Here is an 18,951-nt window from a genome sequence, read left to right on the forward strand (position 1 = left end):
ACTTCTTATTCCTTATAGTGATTACAAAGCCACCATTAGATCTTATATCCGTGATCTGATGCAAAAGAAGTGGGACACCCAAGTGGATATCAATAAATTACATGAGATAAAACCTTACATTGGTTATACCCACTTGGGTTGTCAGTCCAGATTGGAAGATGTTATTTTATGACGATGTCGTATTGGTCACACTAGATATACTCATGCGTACCTGTTAAAAGCTGAGGATCCTCCATTCTGTATCCCTTGTGATGAGAGAGTTACGGTCAAGCATATTCTGTTTGACTGTGTTGAATTCTCCATCACAAGGATTATGTTTTTTACAGTTAAAACAATGAAGGATCTTTTTACCAGAGTTAGTTCTCATTTAATTATTGTTTTTTTTAAAAAAGAAATTGATTTTTTGATTGTATATTGAGCAATATGTTTCTGTAAAAAGATGTATTTTAATAACTGGTAGTTTAGATTCGTAACTAGAATTGTTAGTGGCTGTACCCTCAGAGGGGGTTGAAGTATTGTAAAATTAGTGTCCTCCTGAGAGGGTACGTAAGTCAAAAAACATTCATAGTAAATTTAAGTCTACCAGGTTTTGAATCGTAGTATTCCTGTTGTTTTAATTTTGGCTAGTATATTGTACACTCGCCAGCGGCTGAAGGGATGGTGTAAATCCAACTAGGGTAGCAAAGGTACTGTAAGTCCCCATGGTCCGTAGTATGGTGATCTACCTTCTGTTGTTGGCGATCTGTAGCCTGTTTTTGTATTGTATTGTCTACATATTGATATTAGTTTTAACTCTTCATGCTAGTCCAATTCAAATTGTGATACTGTAGTTGTTTTACTGTCCTTTGTCGACAGGTGTATACACATATATTCCATTTCAGTGTTTTGTTCCCGTCACGATATGGCTGAAATATTGGCGATGTGACGTTAAATATGATCTCACTCACTCACTCATTCACTCACTCACTCATCAACATTCTCCTTTATGTCTTTGATACCAATCGTAGAAAGTGGATTATTCAATTAAGATCACCCGATACAAACTTCAGTCGTGGCGGATTGAATTAATGGCACTGTTGTTGATATTTGGCAGAATGTGTCGACAATGTCCAGTACGGCCCAGACTGTATAGGGACATGTTTTGCCCGGATGTGTAAGGAAGCAGCGAGCACCTGTCCCCGAGATACAGGCCGATGTGGTGGAGGGTGTAAGCCAGGATGGGAGGGAGACGACTGTACATCAGGTATGACACACTCTCACGTATGGCCCCTCTTCAACGTGTAGTGTCATTAATGGCGAAGATCTCAGGACCAAAATGTCTGAATTATTCATGGAATATTGAATAACTCAGTTTTGACCCAGTAATAGGAGATTAATTTTCGATTATGACAATGTCATGTATGTATTTGTTGATCCATTGTCTAATTAATACACACATGGATTTGAAATAAAGTAATTACAACAGTGTGACTAATAGTGTGTGACGCACACGTACGCACAATAACAAAAAATGAGTAAGTACTCGTTTGTCAGTTTATTGTCATGATTACTCATATGTAATGGGGGCGGTGGGGTAGCCTAGTGGTTAAAGCGTTCGCTCGTCCCGTTGAAGACTCTGATTCTATTCCCCACATGGGCACAATGTGTGAAGCAAATTTTCTGGTGTCCCCCGCAGTGATATTGCTGGAATATGGCTAAAAGTGGCGTAAACCTAAACTCACTCACTCACTCACTCATATGTAGAATGTTCCGGCACATACGGAGACGAGTGTAGTCAGAACTGCTCCAGTAGACATTGTGGGACAGTCTCCTATACATGTGACCACGTGACGGGAGAATGTGACCACGGCTGTAGTGCTGGCTGGAAGGATATAGACTGTGTTACAGGTATGAAATAATATGAGCTGTAGTGCCGACTGGAAGGATGTAGACTGTGGTACAGGTAGAAACCATGGGCTGTAGTGCCGACTGGAAGGATGTAGACTGTATTACAGGTAGAAACCAGGATACAGGACGGTGTACAGATGGGTGTCAGGCAGGATGGAAAGAGGAAGCCTGCACACATGGTGAAGTGAATATACTAGCATTATTGGTAGATTGTTTACTTCATCTCAATGTAATAGCCAAAGTAAACATAGTTTACTGATACCTTTTGTGCAAAGAAGTATTGTCTGAATATTCCTACAGAATGTATCGATGGTGTGGAATATGGAGCTGGGTGTTTTAAAAACTGCAGTTCCCGGAAGTGTAAGGACGCACGGAGCCCCTGTCCCCGGGATACAGGTCGATGTGATGGAGGATGTCAGCCAGGATGGGGAGGAGAGGACTGTAGATCAGGTATGTCACATAGTCACGTATGACGTCTCCAGTGTGATACCTGACAGTTTAGATCCTTGCATGTAATATCCATCAGCTGATCGTCTGGTCCAGACTCAATTAGTGTCTCATAGTTGGAATATCATTGTGTGCGCACCAAACAAACAATAGACAAATCATATACTCATGGAAAAATTTAAGGGAACGCACGTTTCTTGGGGCAATTCAAAATTTCTGTTTACTATCTTCAGCGCCGTGTATTATCGTTTTCGTGAAGAGCAATTCACTCAAACTCACCATAATGCTTTCCATGCACGTGCACTACATGCTCCTAAAGTTACATGCACTTGGATTTACACGTTGCATGTATGTGTACTATCAAACACAACGGTTAAAAACATTGTTAACATGGCGAGACAGTACTTAACTTTAGCACAGAAATGGGAGGCAAGTGGCATGGTTTATGGTGGAAGCTCATTACGACAGGTTGCAACAACTTTTCACAAGTCTGTTAGCGTGATATCCTGGCTTTGCAATCTCTATAGAGCGACTGTGACGTCCAAATGAGGCGTGGTCGAGGATGGAAAAAGAAAACCACCCCACGGGATGAGCGGACCCTACGCCTTATTGCTCTGCGAGACAGGTTCAAATCCTCCTCCAAAATCAATACGGAATGCAGGCGAAGAACAAACATCAGAATTTGTTCACGTACAGTGCGTAATCCCCTTAAATCGGCTGGTCTCAAAAGCCGCAGTCCATTGGTTGGAATCAACATGACTGAGCAACACAAGCGCTCGAGACTGCAGTGGGCACGGAACCATGGAGGAAGAACCGTACACACTTGACGATAATGACGGTCGAATTCGAGTTTGGAGACACGTTGAGGAACGTCACAGTGCCTGCACCATCAAACAGCATGATCGTTATGGAGGGGGGCTCTTTTGTGGTGTGGGGCGGGTTTACCTTTAACCACAAAACAGATTTTGTGCGTGTTGATGAACCCGATTGTGATCCCCTTTGCGCGTACAGCAGGTCGAATGTTCGAGTTCCAGCATGACAGTGCCCGCCCTCACATCGCTCATATTTGACGGGACAGACAGAGGGCTGCAGGTGTCCGAGTGCTGGAATGGCCGGATAAAAGTCCTGACCTTAAACCCATCGAACATCTTCGGGATGTTCTTGGTCGCAATGTTCGGGACAGACCTGGTTAACGCATAAAATTGGATGAACTTTTCGTGGAAGAATGGCGTAGAATTCCGATTGGTACCATCCGTACACTCATTCTCAGCATGCCACGACGATGCCAAGCAGTTCTCCAGAGACATGGGGGACACACCCGATATTGATTTTCATCACTTGACATAAGCCTTTTCATCTGTATGAACTTTCCTCTTACTGCTTCAAAGATTAAAAGTCACAGCTACTTCATGCGTTCCCTTAAATGTTTCCATGGGTATATGTAATTACTACCACATAAATAAAGCAAGAAAGTTTTCTTCTCACATGGGTTGCAGTTATGTATATATTTCCTTGCTATGAGTACTGCCAAGAATTGCAGTGTTTGTCGTTACGCTTATCTTACAGAGTGTACACTAAACGTGAATTATGGTCTTGGTTGTCATGGTAACTGCAGTGCCAGGAAATGTAAGGAAGTTCCAAGTATGTGTCCCCGGGATACAGGGCGGTGTGATGGAGGATGTCAGCCAGGATGGGAGGGAATGGACTGTACAACAGGTGTGTCATACTGTCACGTATGACCTCTCCTGCCTGCCATTCATAAAAACAAATATGCGAAATATATGTGTGCCATGGAATATTGAGTTATGATTATGACAAGGTTATACATGTGTTTGTGTTAAGTCATACACATAATAATATGATATTCGTGAAAGAAGTAAAGGCGTCCTGTACGCTTCAGGCATTTTTTTTATCACCCATGTGTTCATTTATAAAAATCAAATGGTGGTGGGAACCAGGAAAAGTAACGATACATATATGTCAGATCATGTTCTCATTAGAGTGTGATCAGTTTTATAGATAAGAACATCTTTTATTTCTAAAATAAGCTGTTATCCATGAAACTTGTCGTATTGTACTTCGCATCTTCTATGATGCCACTCAAGGAATCATCAAGTGATTACATGGCACCAACTCAGCCACGTACAAATAGCTCACTGTTTGGAGTCATTTTCATCGTTCTTGTCATAACATAAGGTTACATCGGACATGGTCTAACAGAAGGCTTTAGACTTTACGGCTTGAACCTTATGGTCAGATTCTCTGACTGGGCAGACTGTATCATGGTACGTGACAGTTTAGATCGTTGCATGTAATATTCATCAGTTGATTAGTGTCTCATAGCTGGAATATCATGATGATCATTGTATGCGCGTCAAACAAACAATAGACAAATCATATATAATTACTACCACATAAATAGAACAAGAAATCTCGCTGAAGCACCTAAGCTCTCTTCTCACATGGGTAGCAGTAATGTATTTTCCCATGCCCTGACTGGCAAGAATTGCAGTGTGTGTCGTTATGATTATTCTACAGAGTGCACACTAAACGTGAATTATGGCCCTGGTTGTCATGGTAACTGCAATGCCAGGAAGTGTAAGGATGGATCGGGTATGTGTCCCCGGGATACAGGTCTATGTGATGGAGGATGTCAGCCTGGATGGGAGGGAGTGGACTGTTCATTAGGTATGTTACAATGTCACGTATGATGTTTTTACCTTAAGTGCGACATGGAAGTCTGGTGTCAATAATACCGATTTTGTCAGGAGCCACGTCTGAACTATTAATGGATTACTGAATAAAAATATTATGACAATGTCATTCATGCATTTGTCGACATTTTGACATTAATCATTACAGCAGTGCAGTTACTATTGAGTTACATACACGCGCAATGACACGTAATGTGCACGTCTACCTTCGCCGTGGTCAAGTTGCAGTTCTCTAAGGTTCGTTGCCTTTATGTTGTTCCTACGATGTGAGTACTGACAAGAATTGCAGTGTTTGTCCTGATGCCTATCTTACAGAGTGTACACCAAACCTGTATTATGGCTCTGGTTGCCATGGTAACTGCAGTTCCCGGAAGTGTAAGGATGTGTCGGACACGTGTCCCCGGGATACAGGGCGGTGTGATGGAGGATGTGAGTCAGGATGGGAGGGAGTGGACTGTACATTAGGTATGTTACAAAGTCGCGTATGATGTTTTTCAGTTCAATATGGAAGCCTGGTGCTATTGATGGCGATTGTGTCAGTGTCCAGTGTCTGAACTATTCATGGATTTCTGAATAAAAACATTTCTGCCATGACAGTGTTATTCATGTATTTGTCGACTCAATACTTTGAGATTAATCATTATATCAGAGTAGTTAAAAGTGTGTGACATACGCGCGCAATAACTTTGTTGCATGTTGCATTAGATAAATGCAGTGTTTGTCCCGATGCTTATCTTACAGAGTGTACACTAAACGTGAGTTATGGCCCTGGTTGCCATGGTAACTGCAGTGCCAGGAAATGTAAGGAAGTTCCAAGTATGTGTCCCCGGGATACAGGGCGGTGTGATGGAGGATGTCAGCCAGGATGGGAGGGAATGGACTGTACAACAGGTGTGTCATACTGTCACGTACGACCTCTCCTGCCTGCCATTCATAAAAACAAATATGCGAAATATATGTGTGCCATGGAATATTGAGTTATGATTATGACAAGGTTATACATGTATTTGTGTTAAGTCATACACATAATAATATGATATTCGTGAAAGAAGTAAAGGCGTCCTGTACGCTTCAGGCATTTTTTTTATCACCCATGTGTTCATTTATAAAAATCAAATGGTGGTGGGAACCAGGAAAAGTAACGATACATATATGTCAGATCATGTTCTCATTAGAGTGTGATCAGTTTTATAGATAAGAACATCTTTTATTTCTAAAATAAGCTGTTATCCATGAAACTTGTCGTATTGTACTTCGCATCTTCTATGATGCCACTCAAGGAATCATCAAGTGATTACATGGCACCAACTCAGCCACGTACAAATAGCTCACTGTTTGGAGTCATTTTCATCGTTCTTGTCATAACATAAGGTTACATCGGACATGGTCTAACAGAAGGCTTTAGACTTTACGGCTTGAACCTTATGGTCAGATTCTCTGACTGGGCAGACTGTATCATGGTACGTGACAGTTTAGATCGTTGCATGTAATATTCATCAGTTGATTAGTGTCTCATAGCTGGAATATCATGATGATCATTGTATGCGCGTCAAACAAACAATAGACAAATCATATATAATTACTACCACATAAATAGAACAAGAAATCTCGCTGAAGCACCTAAGCTCTCTTCTCACATGGGTAGCAGTAATGTATTTTCCCATGCCCTGACTGGCAAGAATTGCAGTGTGTGTCGTTATGATTATTCTACAGAGTGCACACTAAACGTGAATTATGGCCCTGGTTGTCATGGTAACTGCAATGCCAGGAAGTGTAAGGATGGATCGGGTATGTGTCCCCGGGATACAGGTCTATGTGATGGAGGATGTCAGCCTGGATGGGAGGGAGTGGACTGTTCATTAGGTATGTTACAATGTCACGTATGATGTTTTTACCTTAAGTGCGACATGGAAGTCTGGTGTCAATAATACCGATTTTGTCAGGAGCCACGTCTGAACTATTAATGGATTACTGAATAAAAATATTATGACAATGTCATTCATGCATTTGTCGACATTTTGACATTAATCATTACAGCAGTGCAGTTACTATTGAGTTACATACACGCCACGTAATGTGCACGTCTACCTTCGCCGTGGTCAAGTTGCAGTTCTCTAAGGTTCGTTGCATTTATGTTGTTCCTACGATGTGAGTACTGACAAGAATTGCAGTGTTTGTCCTGATGCCTATCTTACAGAGTGTACACCAAACCTGTATTATGGCTCTGGTTGCCATGGTAACTGCAGTTCCCGGAAGTGTAAGGATGTGTCGGACACGTGTCCCCGGGATACAGGGCGGTGTGATGGAGGATGTGAGTCAGGATGGGAGGGAGTGGACTGTACATTAGGTATGTTACAAAGTCGCGTATGATTTTTTTCAGTTCAATATGGAAGCCTGGTGCTATTGATGGCGATTGTGTCAGTGTCCAGTGTCTGAACTATTCATGGATTTCTGAATAAAAACATTTCTGCCATGACAGTGTTATTCATGTATTTGTCGACTCAATACTTTGAGATTAATCATTATATCAGAGTAGTTAAAAGTGTGTGACATACGCGCGCAATAACTTTGTTGCATGTTGCATTAGATAAATGCAGTGTTTGTCCCGATGCTTATCTTACAGAGTGTACACTAAACGTGAGTTATGGCCCTGGTTGCCATGGTAACTGCAGTGCCAGGAAATGTAAGGAAGTGTCGGGAGAATGTCCCCATGATACCGGGCGTTGTGATGGAGGATGTCAGTCAGGATGGGAGGGAGTGGACTGTATGTTGGGTATGTTATGTTCTTGAGAAATATGGTAGTACTCTGAGAGTTTCATATAAACTTGCAGTTTGTGTTTGACGATTAACAAAAATCCATTTTAATGTTAATGTTAATGACCTAGCAAGTTTTCTGTCAAACTAATTCTAAGTGCGCCCCGTCAATGAACATTTACAGAATGTCCGAAACGGACGTTTGGTGTTAACTGTTCCTCCATGTGTGGACATTGTGTGGACAATGAACCTTGTCACCATGTCACTGGAACCTGTCTCAAGGGCTGCAGTCCAGGCTGGATCAATGACACCTGTCTTCAAGGTAACATTACGTGGTGTTCAATGATAGGAACACTCTCCTGTCAACAAAGGTCTACGAGGAGATATCAAAAAGTTTTGAACCTTGCATATTTATACTTGACAAATAGTAATGGGGAGGGCGCCTAACGTATATTAGTGCCATAGCTACATATTCCCGGCAGGATCACATAGCTGGATGCATTTCTTCAATGGCAGTGCTTTGTAGAAGAGATATACCCCCAAGTGAATGTGGAAAATGGACATGGTTGAATATAGAGCAGTAATAAAGTTTCTTGTCCTGGAGGGCAACACGGCCAAGCAGGTTGAAGAGCGACTCACTGCTGTTTACAAGGAGTCTTCCCCTTCTGCTGCAATCAGTGGCGCGATGCTGACTCGTTACCATGCCAACCCAGAAAATTTTCACTTTAGAATTGTAACCTGTGATGACACCTGACTTCATCATTATGGCCCTGAGAGCAAGCAGGAGTCAATGGAATGGAAACATGTCACCTCTCCATGGACAAAGAAGTCCAAATCGACCAGGTCCCCAAAGAAGGTTATGGCAACGATGTTTTGGGACAGTAAAGGTGTTATCCACATCGACTACTTGCCTCATGGTACAGCAATGAATGGAGAGTACTATGCTAACCTTCTGGAGCAGGTACGCCAGTCCATTAAAGAGAAGCGGCGAGGAAAGATACGGCGAGGGATTCTTCCTCACCAGGACAATGCGCCAGTCCACACCAGTCGAGCTGCAATGGAAACTGCGCGCGAGTGCGGGTACGAAATTTTACCTCACCCTCCCTGTTAACCAGACCTAGCCCCTAGCGACTTCCACCTCTTTCCTCGACTGAAACAATACATCCGGGGCCAGAAATTTCAGGATGATGATGAGCTTATCGCCGCTGTGGAGGGCTTTTAGGGAACCAAGATGTGGAGTTCTTCAGATCAGGAATCAGCAATTGGCAAACCAGATGAGAGAAGTGTGTGAAGTTGGAAGGGGAGTATGTTGAAAAATAAAGCAGTATGAATTCCAAATTCTTGCTTTTTCAGGGCGAGGCTCAAAACCTTTTGATATCCCCTCGTATATGCACTCTGACTGATTGATAGCATTCACTTTGGTATGCGGTCAAAAAATTAAACCAGGATATATCACTGTCAAATACCCCCCTAAAACAAATTCACATTAATTGCTCCCTTCCCTGCACGTTTCTCCCACATGAGGCTGATTCGCTGTAAACTACAAAGCGACAAAGAGTGTTCAACTTATCTAATTTACTTACTCCTGATTGCATATTTTGTATATTCTCAGCCCAAAGACAATCTTCATCGTCCGGATATGGTCCTGTCGTTGGTGGTGCGGTTGTTGCCGTAGCTGTGGTTGCTGTTGTCACTGTTCTTGCAGTTTTCTTCTACAGGTTCATTCACGTTCATTACAGTCTTTTTATTCTCTCGGCGTGTACCGGGGAATGGGGATATAGTCGACACCTCGACTTGTCGGCTTTTGTTTAAAAGTGGCTTATTTCTACATTCATAGTAGTACTATGTCTCAGTAGTAATTACAGCGTCGTAAAAGGCTGGTCTTCAGCAGCCCATGCTTCATCGTCTGGATTATTTAGTTTGTTTGCTCAAATTGCGTCCTGATGAATTCCTAATCACAGCGAGTTACCAGTAAATGTCGTCCATAAATGTTCACAAGTTTCTTATTTATCTTCCTGTCCCCACTCCTGATTTAGATTTGGCTCATTGATATAAAATATTATTACCATGGGTTCACAAACTGTCAACGATTGCTGTTGTTTTAATAGATTTGGCTATACGGGATTCGGTCCAATCACTGTAACAGACGAATGAATGAAATTTGTGTCAGTGTAATGAATCAGGCAAAGGATTTACCGTATATAATGACATTCATCGCAGTTGCAAACATCTCAAAAGGGGCATCGATATATCAAGCATATTTGATTATAAACCATTTGCGAAAAATTCTTATCCTTTATCCAACACATATACTTACAGCAATTAACCCTTCCGATGATCCGCCTGTAACAAGATGGAAGTTTTCAAAGGCCAATTGGCCATTATTTCAGGCCACCTGCCTTAAGGAACTTAAACCAGACCTTTTCATGGATGTACCTGATCCAATTAAAATGTTCTCGGACAAACTAAAACATGTAGCTGATGAAACTATTCCTAAGTCCTCTGTAAATCCGCACATCCGTCAACCATGGTTTAATGATGAATGCAAAAAGGCTAGGAAAAAGAGGAAGAAAGCTGAGAAATAGTTTCGTCTTCATCCCACTGTTCAAAACTTAAATAATGTAAAAGTCAGTTACGCTAAACCTCGACGAACGTTTAAGCACATTAAAGGTCATACTTGGAAAAATTACGTTTCCAAAATAAATTCCCGTACTCTTATCCTATGTCAAGGGTGTGGAATTAAAGGCAAGGTTTCCAAATCCAGTAGTATTCAGCATCTCAAAAATGATAATAACATACTAACTAAAAAATCTGATATTTCATTACTTGAACTTCATACTGCGCTATCACAGGCTCACGATACTGCAACAGGACCTGATGATATCCATTACCAACTCTTAAAACACTTGCCTGAATCATGTCTCGAAACGTTACTTGGCATTTTTGACCGTATTTGCATAACACAACATTTCCCCCCTTCATGGTGAAAAACCATAGTTGTTCCTATTCCAAAGCCTGGTAGGGATCATACAGATCCATCAAATTACTGACCTATTTCCTTAACTAGCTGCGTTTGCAAAACCATGGAGCGAATGGAAAATAATCGCTTAGTTTGGTTTTTGGAAACCAACAATCTGATTACTGATATACAATCTGGTTTCCGTAAAAACCGAAGCACAATTGACCACTTGGTTCGTTTGGAATCATTTGTGAAAAATTCTTTCATTAAAAAACAACATGCAGTATCAATCTTTTTTGATCTCGAAAAAGCATATGATACTACTTGGAAGCATGGTATTTTAAAAGATTTACATTCTTTTGGGTTGAGAGGTCGCTTGCCTCAGTTTATATCTAATTTTTTAAATGACAGACAGTTTCAAGTACGTGTTGGATCAACCCTCTCAGTCTACTTTCATCAAGATCAGGGTGTTCCACAAGGCAGTATTTTATCCGTGACTCTATTTAGTATTTTAGATCAATAGTCTTTCTAAGGTTTGAAGTGATTCAGTAGATGGATCACTATTTGTGGATGATTTTAATGTTTCTTGTAGAGGTAGAAATATGCATACAATAGAGAGGCAATTACAAATTTGTCTCAACAAAATTGAAAAATGGTCACTTGAAAACGGGTTTACATTTTCTATAACAAAAACGAATTGCTTGCATTTCTGCAGAAAGTATACACCGCATAAAGATCCAGAATTATTTTTAAATGGCCCCCTCATCAAGGTAGTAAAGGAGGCCAAGTTCTTCGGTCTTATTTTCGACTCACATCTAACTTTTCTACCCCAAATTAAATCCCTTAAAACTAAATGCCTGAAGGCACTTGATTTCCAATTCAAAGTGGGGAGGAGACCGAACTACCCTACTCCACTTATACAGATCTCTCATCCGTTCGAAACTTGATTACGGCTCCATCGTTTATGGTGGAGACTGTAAAGGCAACCTCAAAATACTTGATTCTATCCACCATCAAGGTCTAAGACTATGTCTTGGGTTATTTGGAACTTCTCCTATTGACAGTCTTTACGTCTAGACCGATGAGCCATCTATTACTCAACGACGTATAAAACTCTCCTTACAGTATATAACAAAACGATATTCTAATGAGGCCAATCCTGCATTTAACTGTGTTTTTAATCCTCTTTATGAGGATCTATACAATACAAAAGTCTTCCCTTGTTTCCGCCTCTGGGACTTAGAGTGAAACCTTATCTGTCTGCTTGCGGCATTGAGCTTCCATATCTCCTTCCCATCTCCTCCTTGGCAGTTAGTTAGAGCCTAATACTGACGAGGTTTAAAAAATCAGAAACAAATGAATTACAATATAAACAAGAATATAATCAATTAAAAAGTAACTATAATACATACAAATCTTATTTACAGATGGGTCCAAGGATGGTGGCGCAGTGGCTTGTGCCACCGTCATTGGATCCAGAACAATATCTTTCAGAATACCGGATTAGTTCTATTTTCACAGCGGAAGCAAACGCTATATTAACAGCTCTTGATTATATTGAAAGACATCCTAGACATTAACAGTATATTATCTACTCCGATTGTCTTTCTTGCCTCCAGGCAATTAAAAACTTGTCATGTAAACATCCATTTTTAATAGAAATAATTGAATTATATAATAATTGCTACTGGCCAATACGATATCGTCTTTTGTTGGTTACCAAGCCACATTTCTGGCAACACAATGACCGATCTTGCTGCCAAGGCAGCACTCAACAAATCCGTGACTCAATTTCTTATTCCATACTCTGATTATAAAGCTACAATTAGATCGTATATCCGAGATCTGATGCAAAAGAGGTGGGACACCCAAGTGGGTGTCAATACATTACATGCAATAAAACCGTATATTGGTTATACCCACTTGGGTTGTCAGTCCAGAAATGAGGAGGTCATTTTGCGGCGATGTCGTATTGGCCATACTAGATATACTCATGAATACCTTTTGAAAGGTGATCTTTTTAGCAATATTAGCCCTCATTTAATTATTGCATTTTTAAAGGAATTAGATTTGTTAACTGAACCGTAAATAGATAAATATTTTAAAATTGGACGATTAAATTAGTTACTCAAATCGTTAGTGGCTGTACCCTCAAAGGGGGTTGAAGTACCGTAAAATAATTGTCCTCCTCAGAGGGTACATAAGTCCAAAAACATTTGAAGTAAATTTCAGTTTTCCAGCTTTTTAATCGTAGAATACGTGTGTTTATATTTTATGGCTAGATTTGTCTAACTTGCTAACAGCTGAAGGGATGATGCAAATCTAACTATGGTCCATTCAGGAAGCAAATGTACTGTAAGTCCCCATGGTCCTTAGTATGGTGATCTACCTTCAGTTGTTGGCAACCTATAGGTCATGTTACCATCGCTGACAGGGTTTTACAATGTATGTGCTTTTGAGAGAGAGAGAGAGAGAGAGAGAGGGGGGGGGGAGGGAGAGAGAGAGAGAGAGAGAGAGAGAGAGAGAGAGCGAGAGCGCAACGCCTCTTATCACAGTGTGCAAGGTCTAAATACGAAGATGCCGATGTCTAATTCACGGAAGTCATAACTTGTCTGCAGGCGAACAATGTTTTCTGTCCAACAAAGTCTGTACTGTATGACGTCATCAAACTAATCAAGGCCAAAACTGTGGACAAACTGTTGCAGACACATGGACATGATGTTCTTTGTCTGCCTCCTTACCATTGTCACTGGAACACCATTGAGATGATATAGGGTCTTGTAAAAGGTGATCTTGGAAGACAAAACGAGCCATTTAAACGATAAGATGTTCTACCGTGTTCGCCTGTTGCAGTGACTTTACAGACCCCAGTGTAACCAAACGTATTCAGACAACAGCAATTATATGATAATTTTGAAATAACATTTTTATTACTTTATATTAATTTAATAAAAAAATGCATCGATGTCGTACCGTAAGATAAATAAGAAAGATGCGAAAATTGTTGACGAATTTTGCTTGTAATCCCTTGTAATTAGGAATTCATCTCTACGGTCTGAGGGCAAACAGACTATAAAAGAGTAATGATAAAACTAAAAACTAATATCACAGGAAGCGATGTAAAACACTGCCATTGCCACAGTCATTTAGCGTAGGGAAGGCTAATAAGAAATGAATATGTTCCACACCATTGGTAAAAAAGCAGTGACATGTTTATGCATGAACTACCGACGCAACAGTCTCCTGAACATACTCTAGAATCGTCCCATGAACAATAACCTAACTTTGTGCATTGTATGAGGAGACTGAAACTACTTTATGACAAAGGTTTACGTACGCTATTATCGATGGCATTTTTGTACTCTAGAATCGTCCCATGAACAATAACCTAACTTTGTGCATTGTATGAGGAGACTGAAACTACTTAATGACAAAGGTTTACGTACGCTATTATCGATGGCATTTTTGTACTCTAGAATCGTCCCATGAACAATAACCTAACTTTGTGCATTGTATGAGGAGACTGAAACTACTTTATGACAAAGGTTTACGTACGCTATTATCGATGGCATTTTTGTACTCTAGAATCGTCCCATGAACAATAACCTAACTTTGTGCATTGTATGAGGAGACTGAAACTACTTTATGACAAAGGTTTACGTACGCTATTATCGATGGCATTTTTGTACTCTAGAATCGTCCCATGAACAATAACCTAACTTTGTGCATTGTATGAGGAGACTGAAACTACTTTATGACAAAGGTTTACGTACGCTATTATCGATGGCATTTTTGTACTCTAGAATCGTCCCATGAACAATAACCTAACTTTGTGCATTGTATGAGGAGACTGAAACTACTTTATGACAAAGGTTTACGTACGCTATTATCGATGGCATTTTTGTACTCTAGAATCGTCCCATGAACAATAACCTAACTTTGTGCATTGTATGAGGAGACTGAAACTACTTTATGACAAAGGTTTACGTACGCTATTATCGATGGCATTTTTGTACTCTAGAATCGTCCCATGAACAATAACCTAACTTTGTGCATTGTATGAGGAGACTGAAACTACTTTACGACAAAGGTTTACGTACGCTATTATCGATGGCATTTTTGTACTCTAGAATCGTCCCATGAACAATAACCTAACTTTGTGCATTGTATGAGGAGACTGAAACTACTTTATGACAAAGGTTTACGTACGCTATTATCGATGGCATTTTTGTACTCTAGAATCGTCCCATGAACAATAACCTAACTTTGTGCATTGTATGAGGAGACTGAAACTACTTTATGACAAAGGTTTACGTACGCTATTATCGATGGCATTTTTGTACTCTAGAATCGTCCCATGAACAATAACCTAACTTTGTGCATTGTATGAGGAGACTGAAACTACTGTATGACAAAGGTTTACGTACGCTATTATCGATGGCATTTTTGTACTCTAGAATCGTCCCATGAACAATAACCTAACTTTGTGCATTGTATGAGGAGACTGAAACTACTTTATGACAAAGGTTTACGTACGCTATTATCGATGGCATTTTTGTACTGATAATCATGAACGCATCTGCTCTTTTTGTATTTAGGACTATCGAGTTTAGCCTGCGAGTGATCTTACAATATTAAAACGGACAACTGGTGAAAAGAGTGTGTGTTTTTATTTTCTAACATTAAGGTTAGACAACTTGCATAAATTAAGAATTCAACTTTCATCAGCATGGCGTCTTATCTGACCCAGTATTGGTTAAGTATCTAACTTCCTCGCATTGTTCAAGGAGAAAAAGAAATGCCAACAAGAAGAGAAGTGATAATTCTGTGTACGAGGACGTGTCTGCCTTTGAACCACAAGAACCACAGCTGCATGGTAAGTTATAAAGATCATTCAATCAACATTCAACATTTAGGAATCAGCGTACATGTTTGGATAGCAAGATGCTGTAGGTCTTCCACAGATATCATTCTGCAGTGAAGCCAGGTTTTGCTCGTCATAAGCTGTGTGCAATTGAGGTTTCTCACGTTTTGTATAGTTTATATTTGTGTGAAACCATTTTACAAGCACCAAATGACAAGCGGTTGTTTTCACTGAACCCAGTTCTATGTGACGTGTTTCTCCAGCAGTAGGACCAAGCGTGAATGCTGGTTATGAGGAGAAGGAGGAGACGGATGGTGATGCTGATTGTTCTGGGGAGAACACAGCCAGTACATACTACAACATTGGACCAGCCATGAGTACGGAGGTGGACGTGGACAAGCTAGGGGACAGGATCAGAGATATGCAGGCTACAAAACAAGGATTTGAGAAGGAGTACCAGGTGTGCCATCCTGACATGATTGCAGCTGGTTCTTTGGGAGAATGTTACACAGTATCACCTTGCGTAGTTTCATTAGGATCTCATGCTTTGTTTGCCAGTAACCACTGACATCCAATGTCAGAATGGTTTTGTTTCCTATACTATATTTTGTTGCCATATTACACTTATGAACCAGCAGGGTAAATAAATCTATGCCTCTTTTTCAAAAACTAATATTCGTTTATTTATGCTAATCTTGGGATGATATTATACATAACAGATCGTATCCATATGTTTGTATGCATTGAATCTTATGTAATTTTGACATATAGAAACTGATCTCTGGGTTCACACACACGTATGAAGCCTCTCAGCTTGAAGGGAACACAGGCAAAAACAGATTCCTGCAGTATTACCCATGTGAGTATTGGCACCATTCCAGTACCCTCCTATAAACTTCGGTAACATATTCATGTTCAGTCATATAGGTAGGGGTGTCACAGTAAAGCACTTACTTGTCTACCACAGATGACTACAACCGGGTGGTCCTGGACAAGCTTCCTGAGGATCTATTCTCAGACTACATCAACGCCAGCTACATCAATGTAATCTAGATCTCTATTTTGTTTTCATAGCAAACATACATAAGTAAAGCTGTTCCATTTCTGAATGAATATGGATGTGTATATGTGTACTGTTAGGTTATTGCCTTATGTCGACTTACAGCATAACTGATCAGGGGCTTCATCATAGAGAGTCTCATTGTTTGCTTATATCCATCATTACGGCAGTTTGTTGTGGTTGAAGTGTCTGTTTTCAAGAGGCAAATAGAAGAAACAATATTTACAAAGCTCCTCATATTTCAGGGATTTTCGAGGGACAAAGCCTATATTGCAGCTCAAGGTGAAAAACACATTAATATCTTCATAAAGTGATATAATTAATCTTTCTGATATAAAAATATCGATTTCATATAAACATGTGCATATATTCATACAATTTGTGTTTTATTTATAACTACCATAGCACCGAATAAGAAGACTGTAACTGACTTCTGGAGAATGATATATCAGAAGAACTTGACCAGGATCGTCATGTTGACCAACTTGACAGAAATGGGCAAGGTAAAACAGTTTTGTCATTAAACTAACCATACTAACCCAAAAACGAAACTGTGCGTCGCAAAAACATACTCACAGATAAATGACATAACACATTCATCCAAAGGTAATGATATTGCATAACCAAAATGCATTACACATGAACGATGTGAAATGTTTTTATTGTGCCTTAGTGACGTAAAGGGGTCTAGAAGTTGAAAGGGTCAAAACAGAAAGTCAAAACTTCAATAACGTGTATGGCCGCCGTTGGTCTGCACCACGGCTGCACTACGACGTTTCATGGATGGGATTAGTCGATCAGGAAATACTTTGGGAGTGTTATCTCACATGTGGACAATCGCTACTTGGAGATCATGAAGCGTTACGGCAGAATTTGGCAGATGTCAGTTGTCAGTTTTGATCAATTTCATCTCAAACATGCTCATTGGGGAAAGATCAGGGCAAGACATTAGGTTCTTGCAGAAATTGTTGCACGACACGTGCTGTATGTGGGCATGCGTTGTCTCGCTGAAAAACGACCCTAGGGCCACAATGTCTAATAAAGGGAATGACAACGGGTGCGACAATCTCTTCACGGTACCGCACAGCATTCAAATTGCCGTTCACAATCACCACCTGCGTTCTGTTACGAGAAGTGATGCCATCCGAACAGATCGGCCACCATAGCGATTTCTTTCCATTACATATGCATCTACGTAGCGTTCATTTGCATGTCAGGTCAGGTGGAAAAGAGACTTATCCGTAAGTATCACACGTCTCCACCAAAACAATGAATGTCTGAGGTGTCGTCTGCACCATTCCACCATCGGACGTATGTCGAAACTTTGAAGGCGGTTGATGACGGTTTGAGGATGAATCCGTCTACAGTTGGGGATGCTACAGGCTGTTGTTGTTGCTTGTTGACAGTGATTACGCAGATGGACCAGTCGAATCCATCAATCTTGTGCAGGGGAGGTAACTCTTGGTCTCCATGAACGTGGGCGATCTCTGTCATTTTGTTGACCATATCAACGGACTAATGCTGATATGGTGACAATGTTGTCAACCTCCCGCTGGGTACAACCAGACCGTAGCATACCCAGTGTAATGTATCGGTCGTCAGTTGTTAATCCTGCCATTGCTTTTATGGCGGGTCACTTTGCGATAGTCAGTTGACAATGTGTCCAATTGGCCATGTGTGGGCTTTAAGTAGCTATATCACTGGCAATTCTGCATTTCACACCTCTTACACGCATTAGTATGCCTTCTTCTTCACATCGTCTAGGGCCTCATGCAGTTCTCTCTGTAACATAGCACTCACGCATCTCTGGGTTTAAATTTCGTGTTCCTCTGGTGCTTACTTTTTGAAATGATAATACTATTTTAAATGCACACTTTCTTCATCTGGCGAGTATATATGTATGTATAGCTTGCATATGCGATAAGTGACTGTGTTTGTTCATAAACGTTTACACAGGTTTAGTCATTTGTTCTATGCGGTTTCAACAAAATCTTCTTCATTTAGGTGAAGTGTGAACCCTACTGGTCCGACACACGTGACCTTGAAGCGGGACCCTTTTCCATCAGTGTCACCAAGGTCATTCAGAGGTCATGCTGGGTCATCAGAGAACTCACTGCTACAGTCAAGCAGGTAATGCTGTGTGACGTCATCTTTCGTTTGTATAGACAGATGCAGACTTTTCTTTTCTCTCGGGAAATATCTCAGGATAACTGGGTGACCACTGTCTGATGATCAGTGGCAGATTGTCAGTATCTTACTGTACTTC

The 18,951-nt window shown here is 40.6% G+C and overlaps 1 protein-coding gene across 1 annotated transcript in view; it reads left to right on the forward strand.

The window, feature by feature from the left end:
- The window catches only part of LOC137292166 (uncharacterized), a 56,080-nt gene that overhangs the window by 30,068 nt on the left and 7,061 nt on the right, over window positions 1–18,951 (forward strand). Inside the window, exons 6-23 of the mRNA XM_067823719.1 lie at window positions 1,094–1,243; window positions 1,744–1,887; window positions 2,188–2,337; window positions 4,873–5,022; window positions 5,364–5,513; window positions 5,790–5,939; window positions 6,762–6,911; window positions 7,246–7,395; window positions 7,672–7,821; window positions 7,987–8,124; window positions 9,415–9,520; window positions 15,549–15,637; window positions 15,889–16,085; window positions 16,397–16,484; window positions 16,593–16,669; window positions 16,931–16,967; window positions 17,091–17,188; window positions 18,690–18,815. Coding sequence (XP_067679820.1) covers window positions 1,094–1,243; window positions 1,744–1,887; window positions 2,188–2,337; window positions 4,873–5,022; window positions 5,364–5,513; window positions 5,790–5,939; window positions 6,762–6,911; window positions 7,246–7,395; window positions 7,672–7,821; window positions 7,987–8,124; window positions 9,415–9,520; window positions 15,549–15,637; window positions 15,889–16,085; window positions 16,397–16,484; window positions 16,593–16,669; window positions 16,931–16,967; window positions 17,091–17,188; window positions 18,690–18,815 — 2,300 coding nt within the window. The remainder of the gene's footprint in view (window positions 1–1,093; window positions 1,244–1,743; window positions 1,888–2,187; window positions 2,338–4,872; window positions 5,023–5,363; window positions 5,514–5,789; window positions 5,940–6,761; window positions 6,912–7,245; window positions 7,396–7,671; window positions 7,822–7,986; window positions 8,125–9,414; window positions 9,521–15,548; window positions 15,638–15,888; window positions 16,086–16,396; window positions 16,485–16,592; window positions 16,670–16,930; window positions 16,968–17,090; window positions 17,189–18,689; window positions 18,816–18,951) is intronic.

Source organism: Haliotis asinina, chromosome 7 (assembly GCF_037392515.1).
Source record: "Haliotis asinina isolate JCU_RB_2024 chromosome 7, JCU_Hal_asi_v2, whole genome shotgun sequence".
Taxonomy (NCBI): Eukaryota; Metazoa; Mollusca; class Gastropoda; order Lepetellida; family Haliotidae; genus Haliotis; species Haliotis asinina.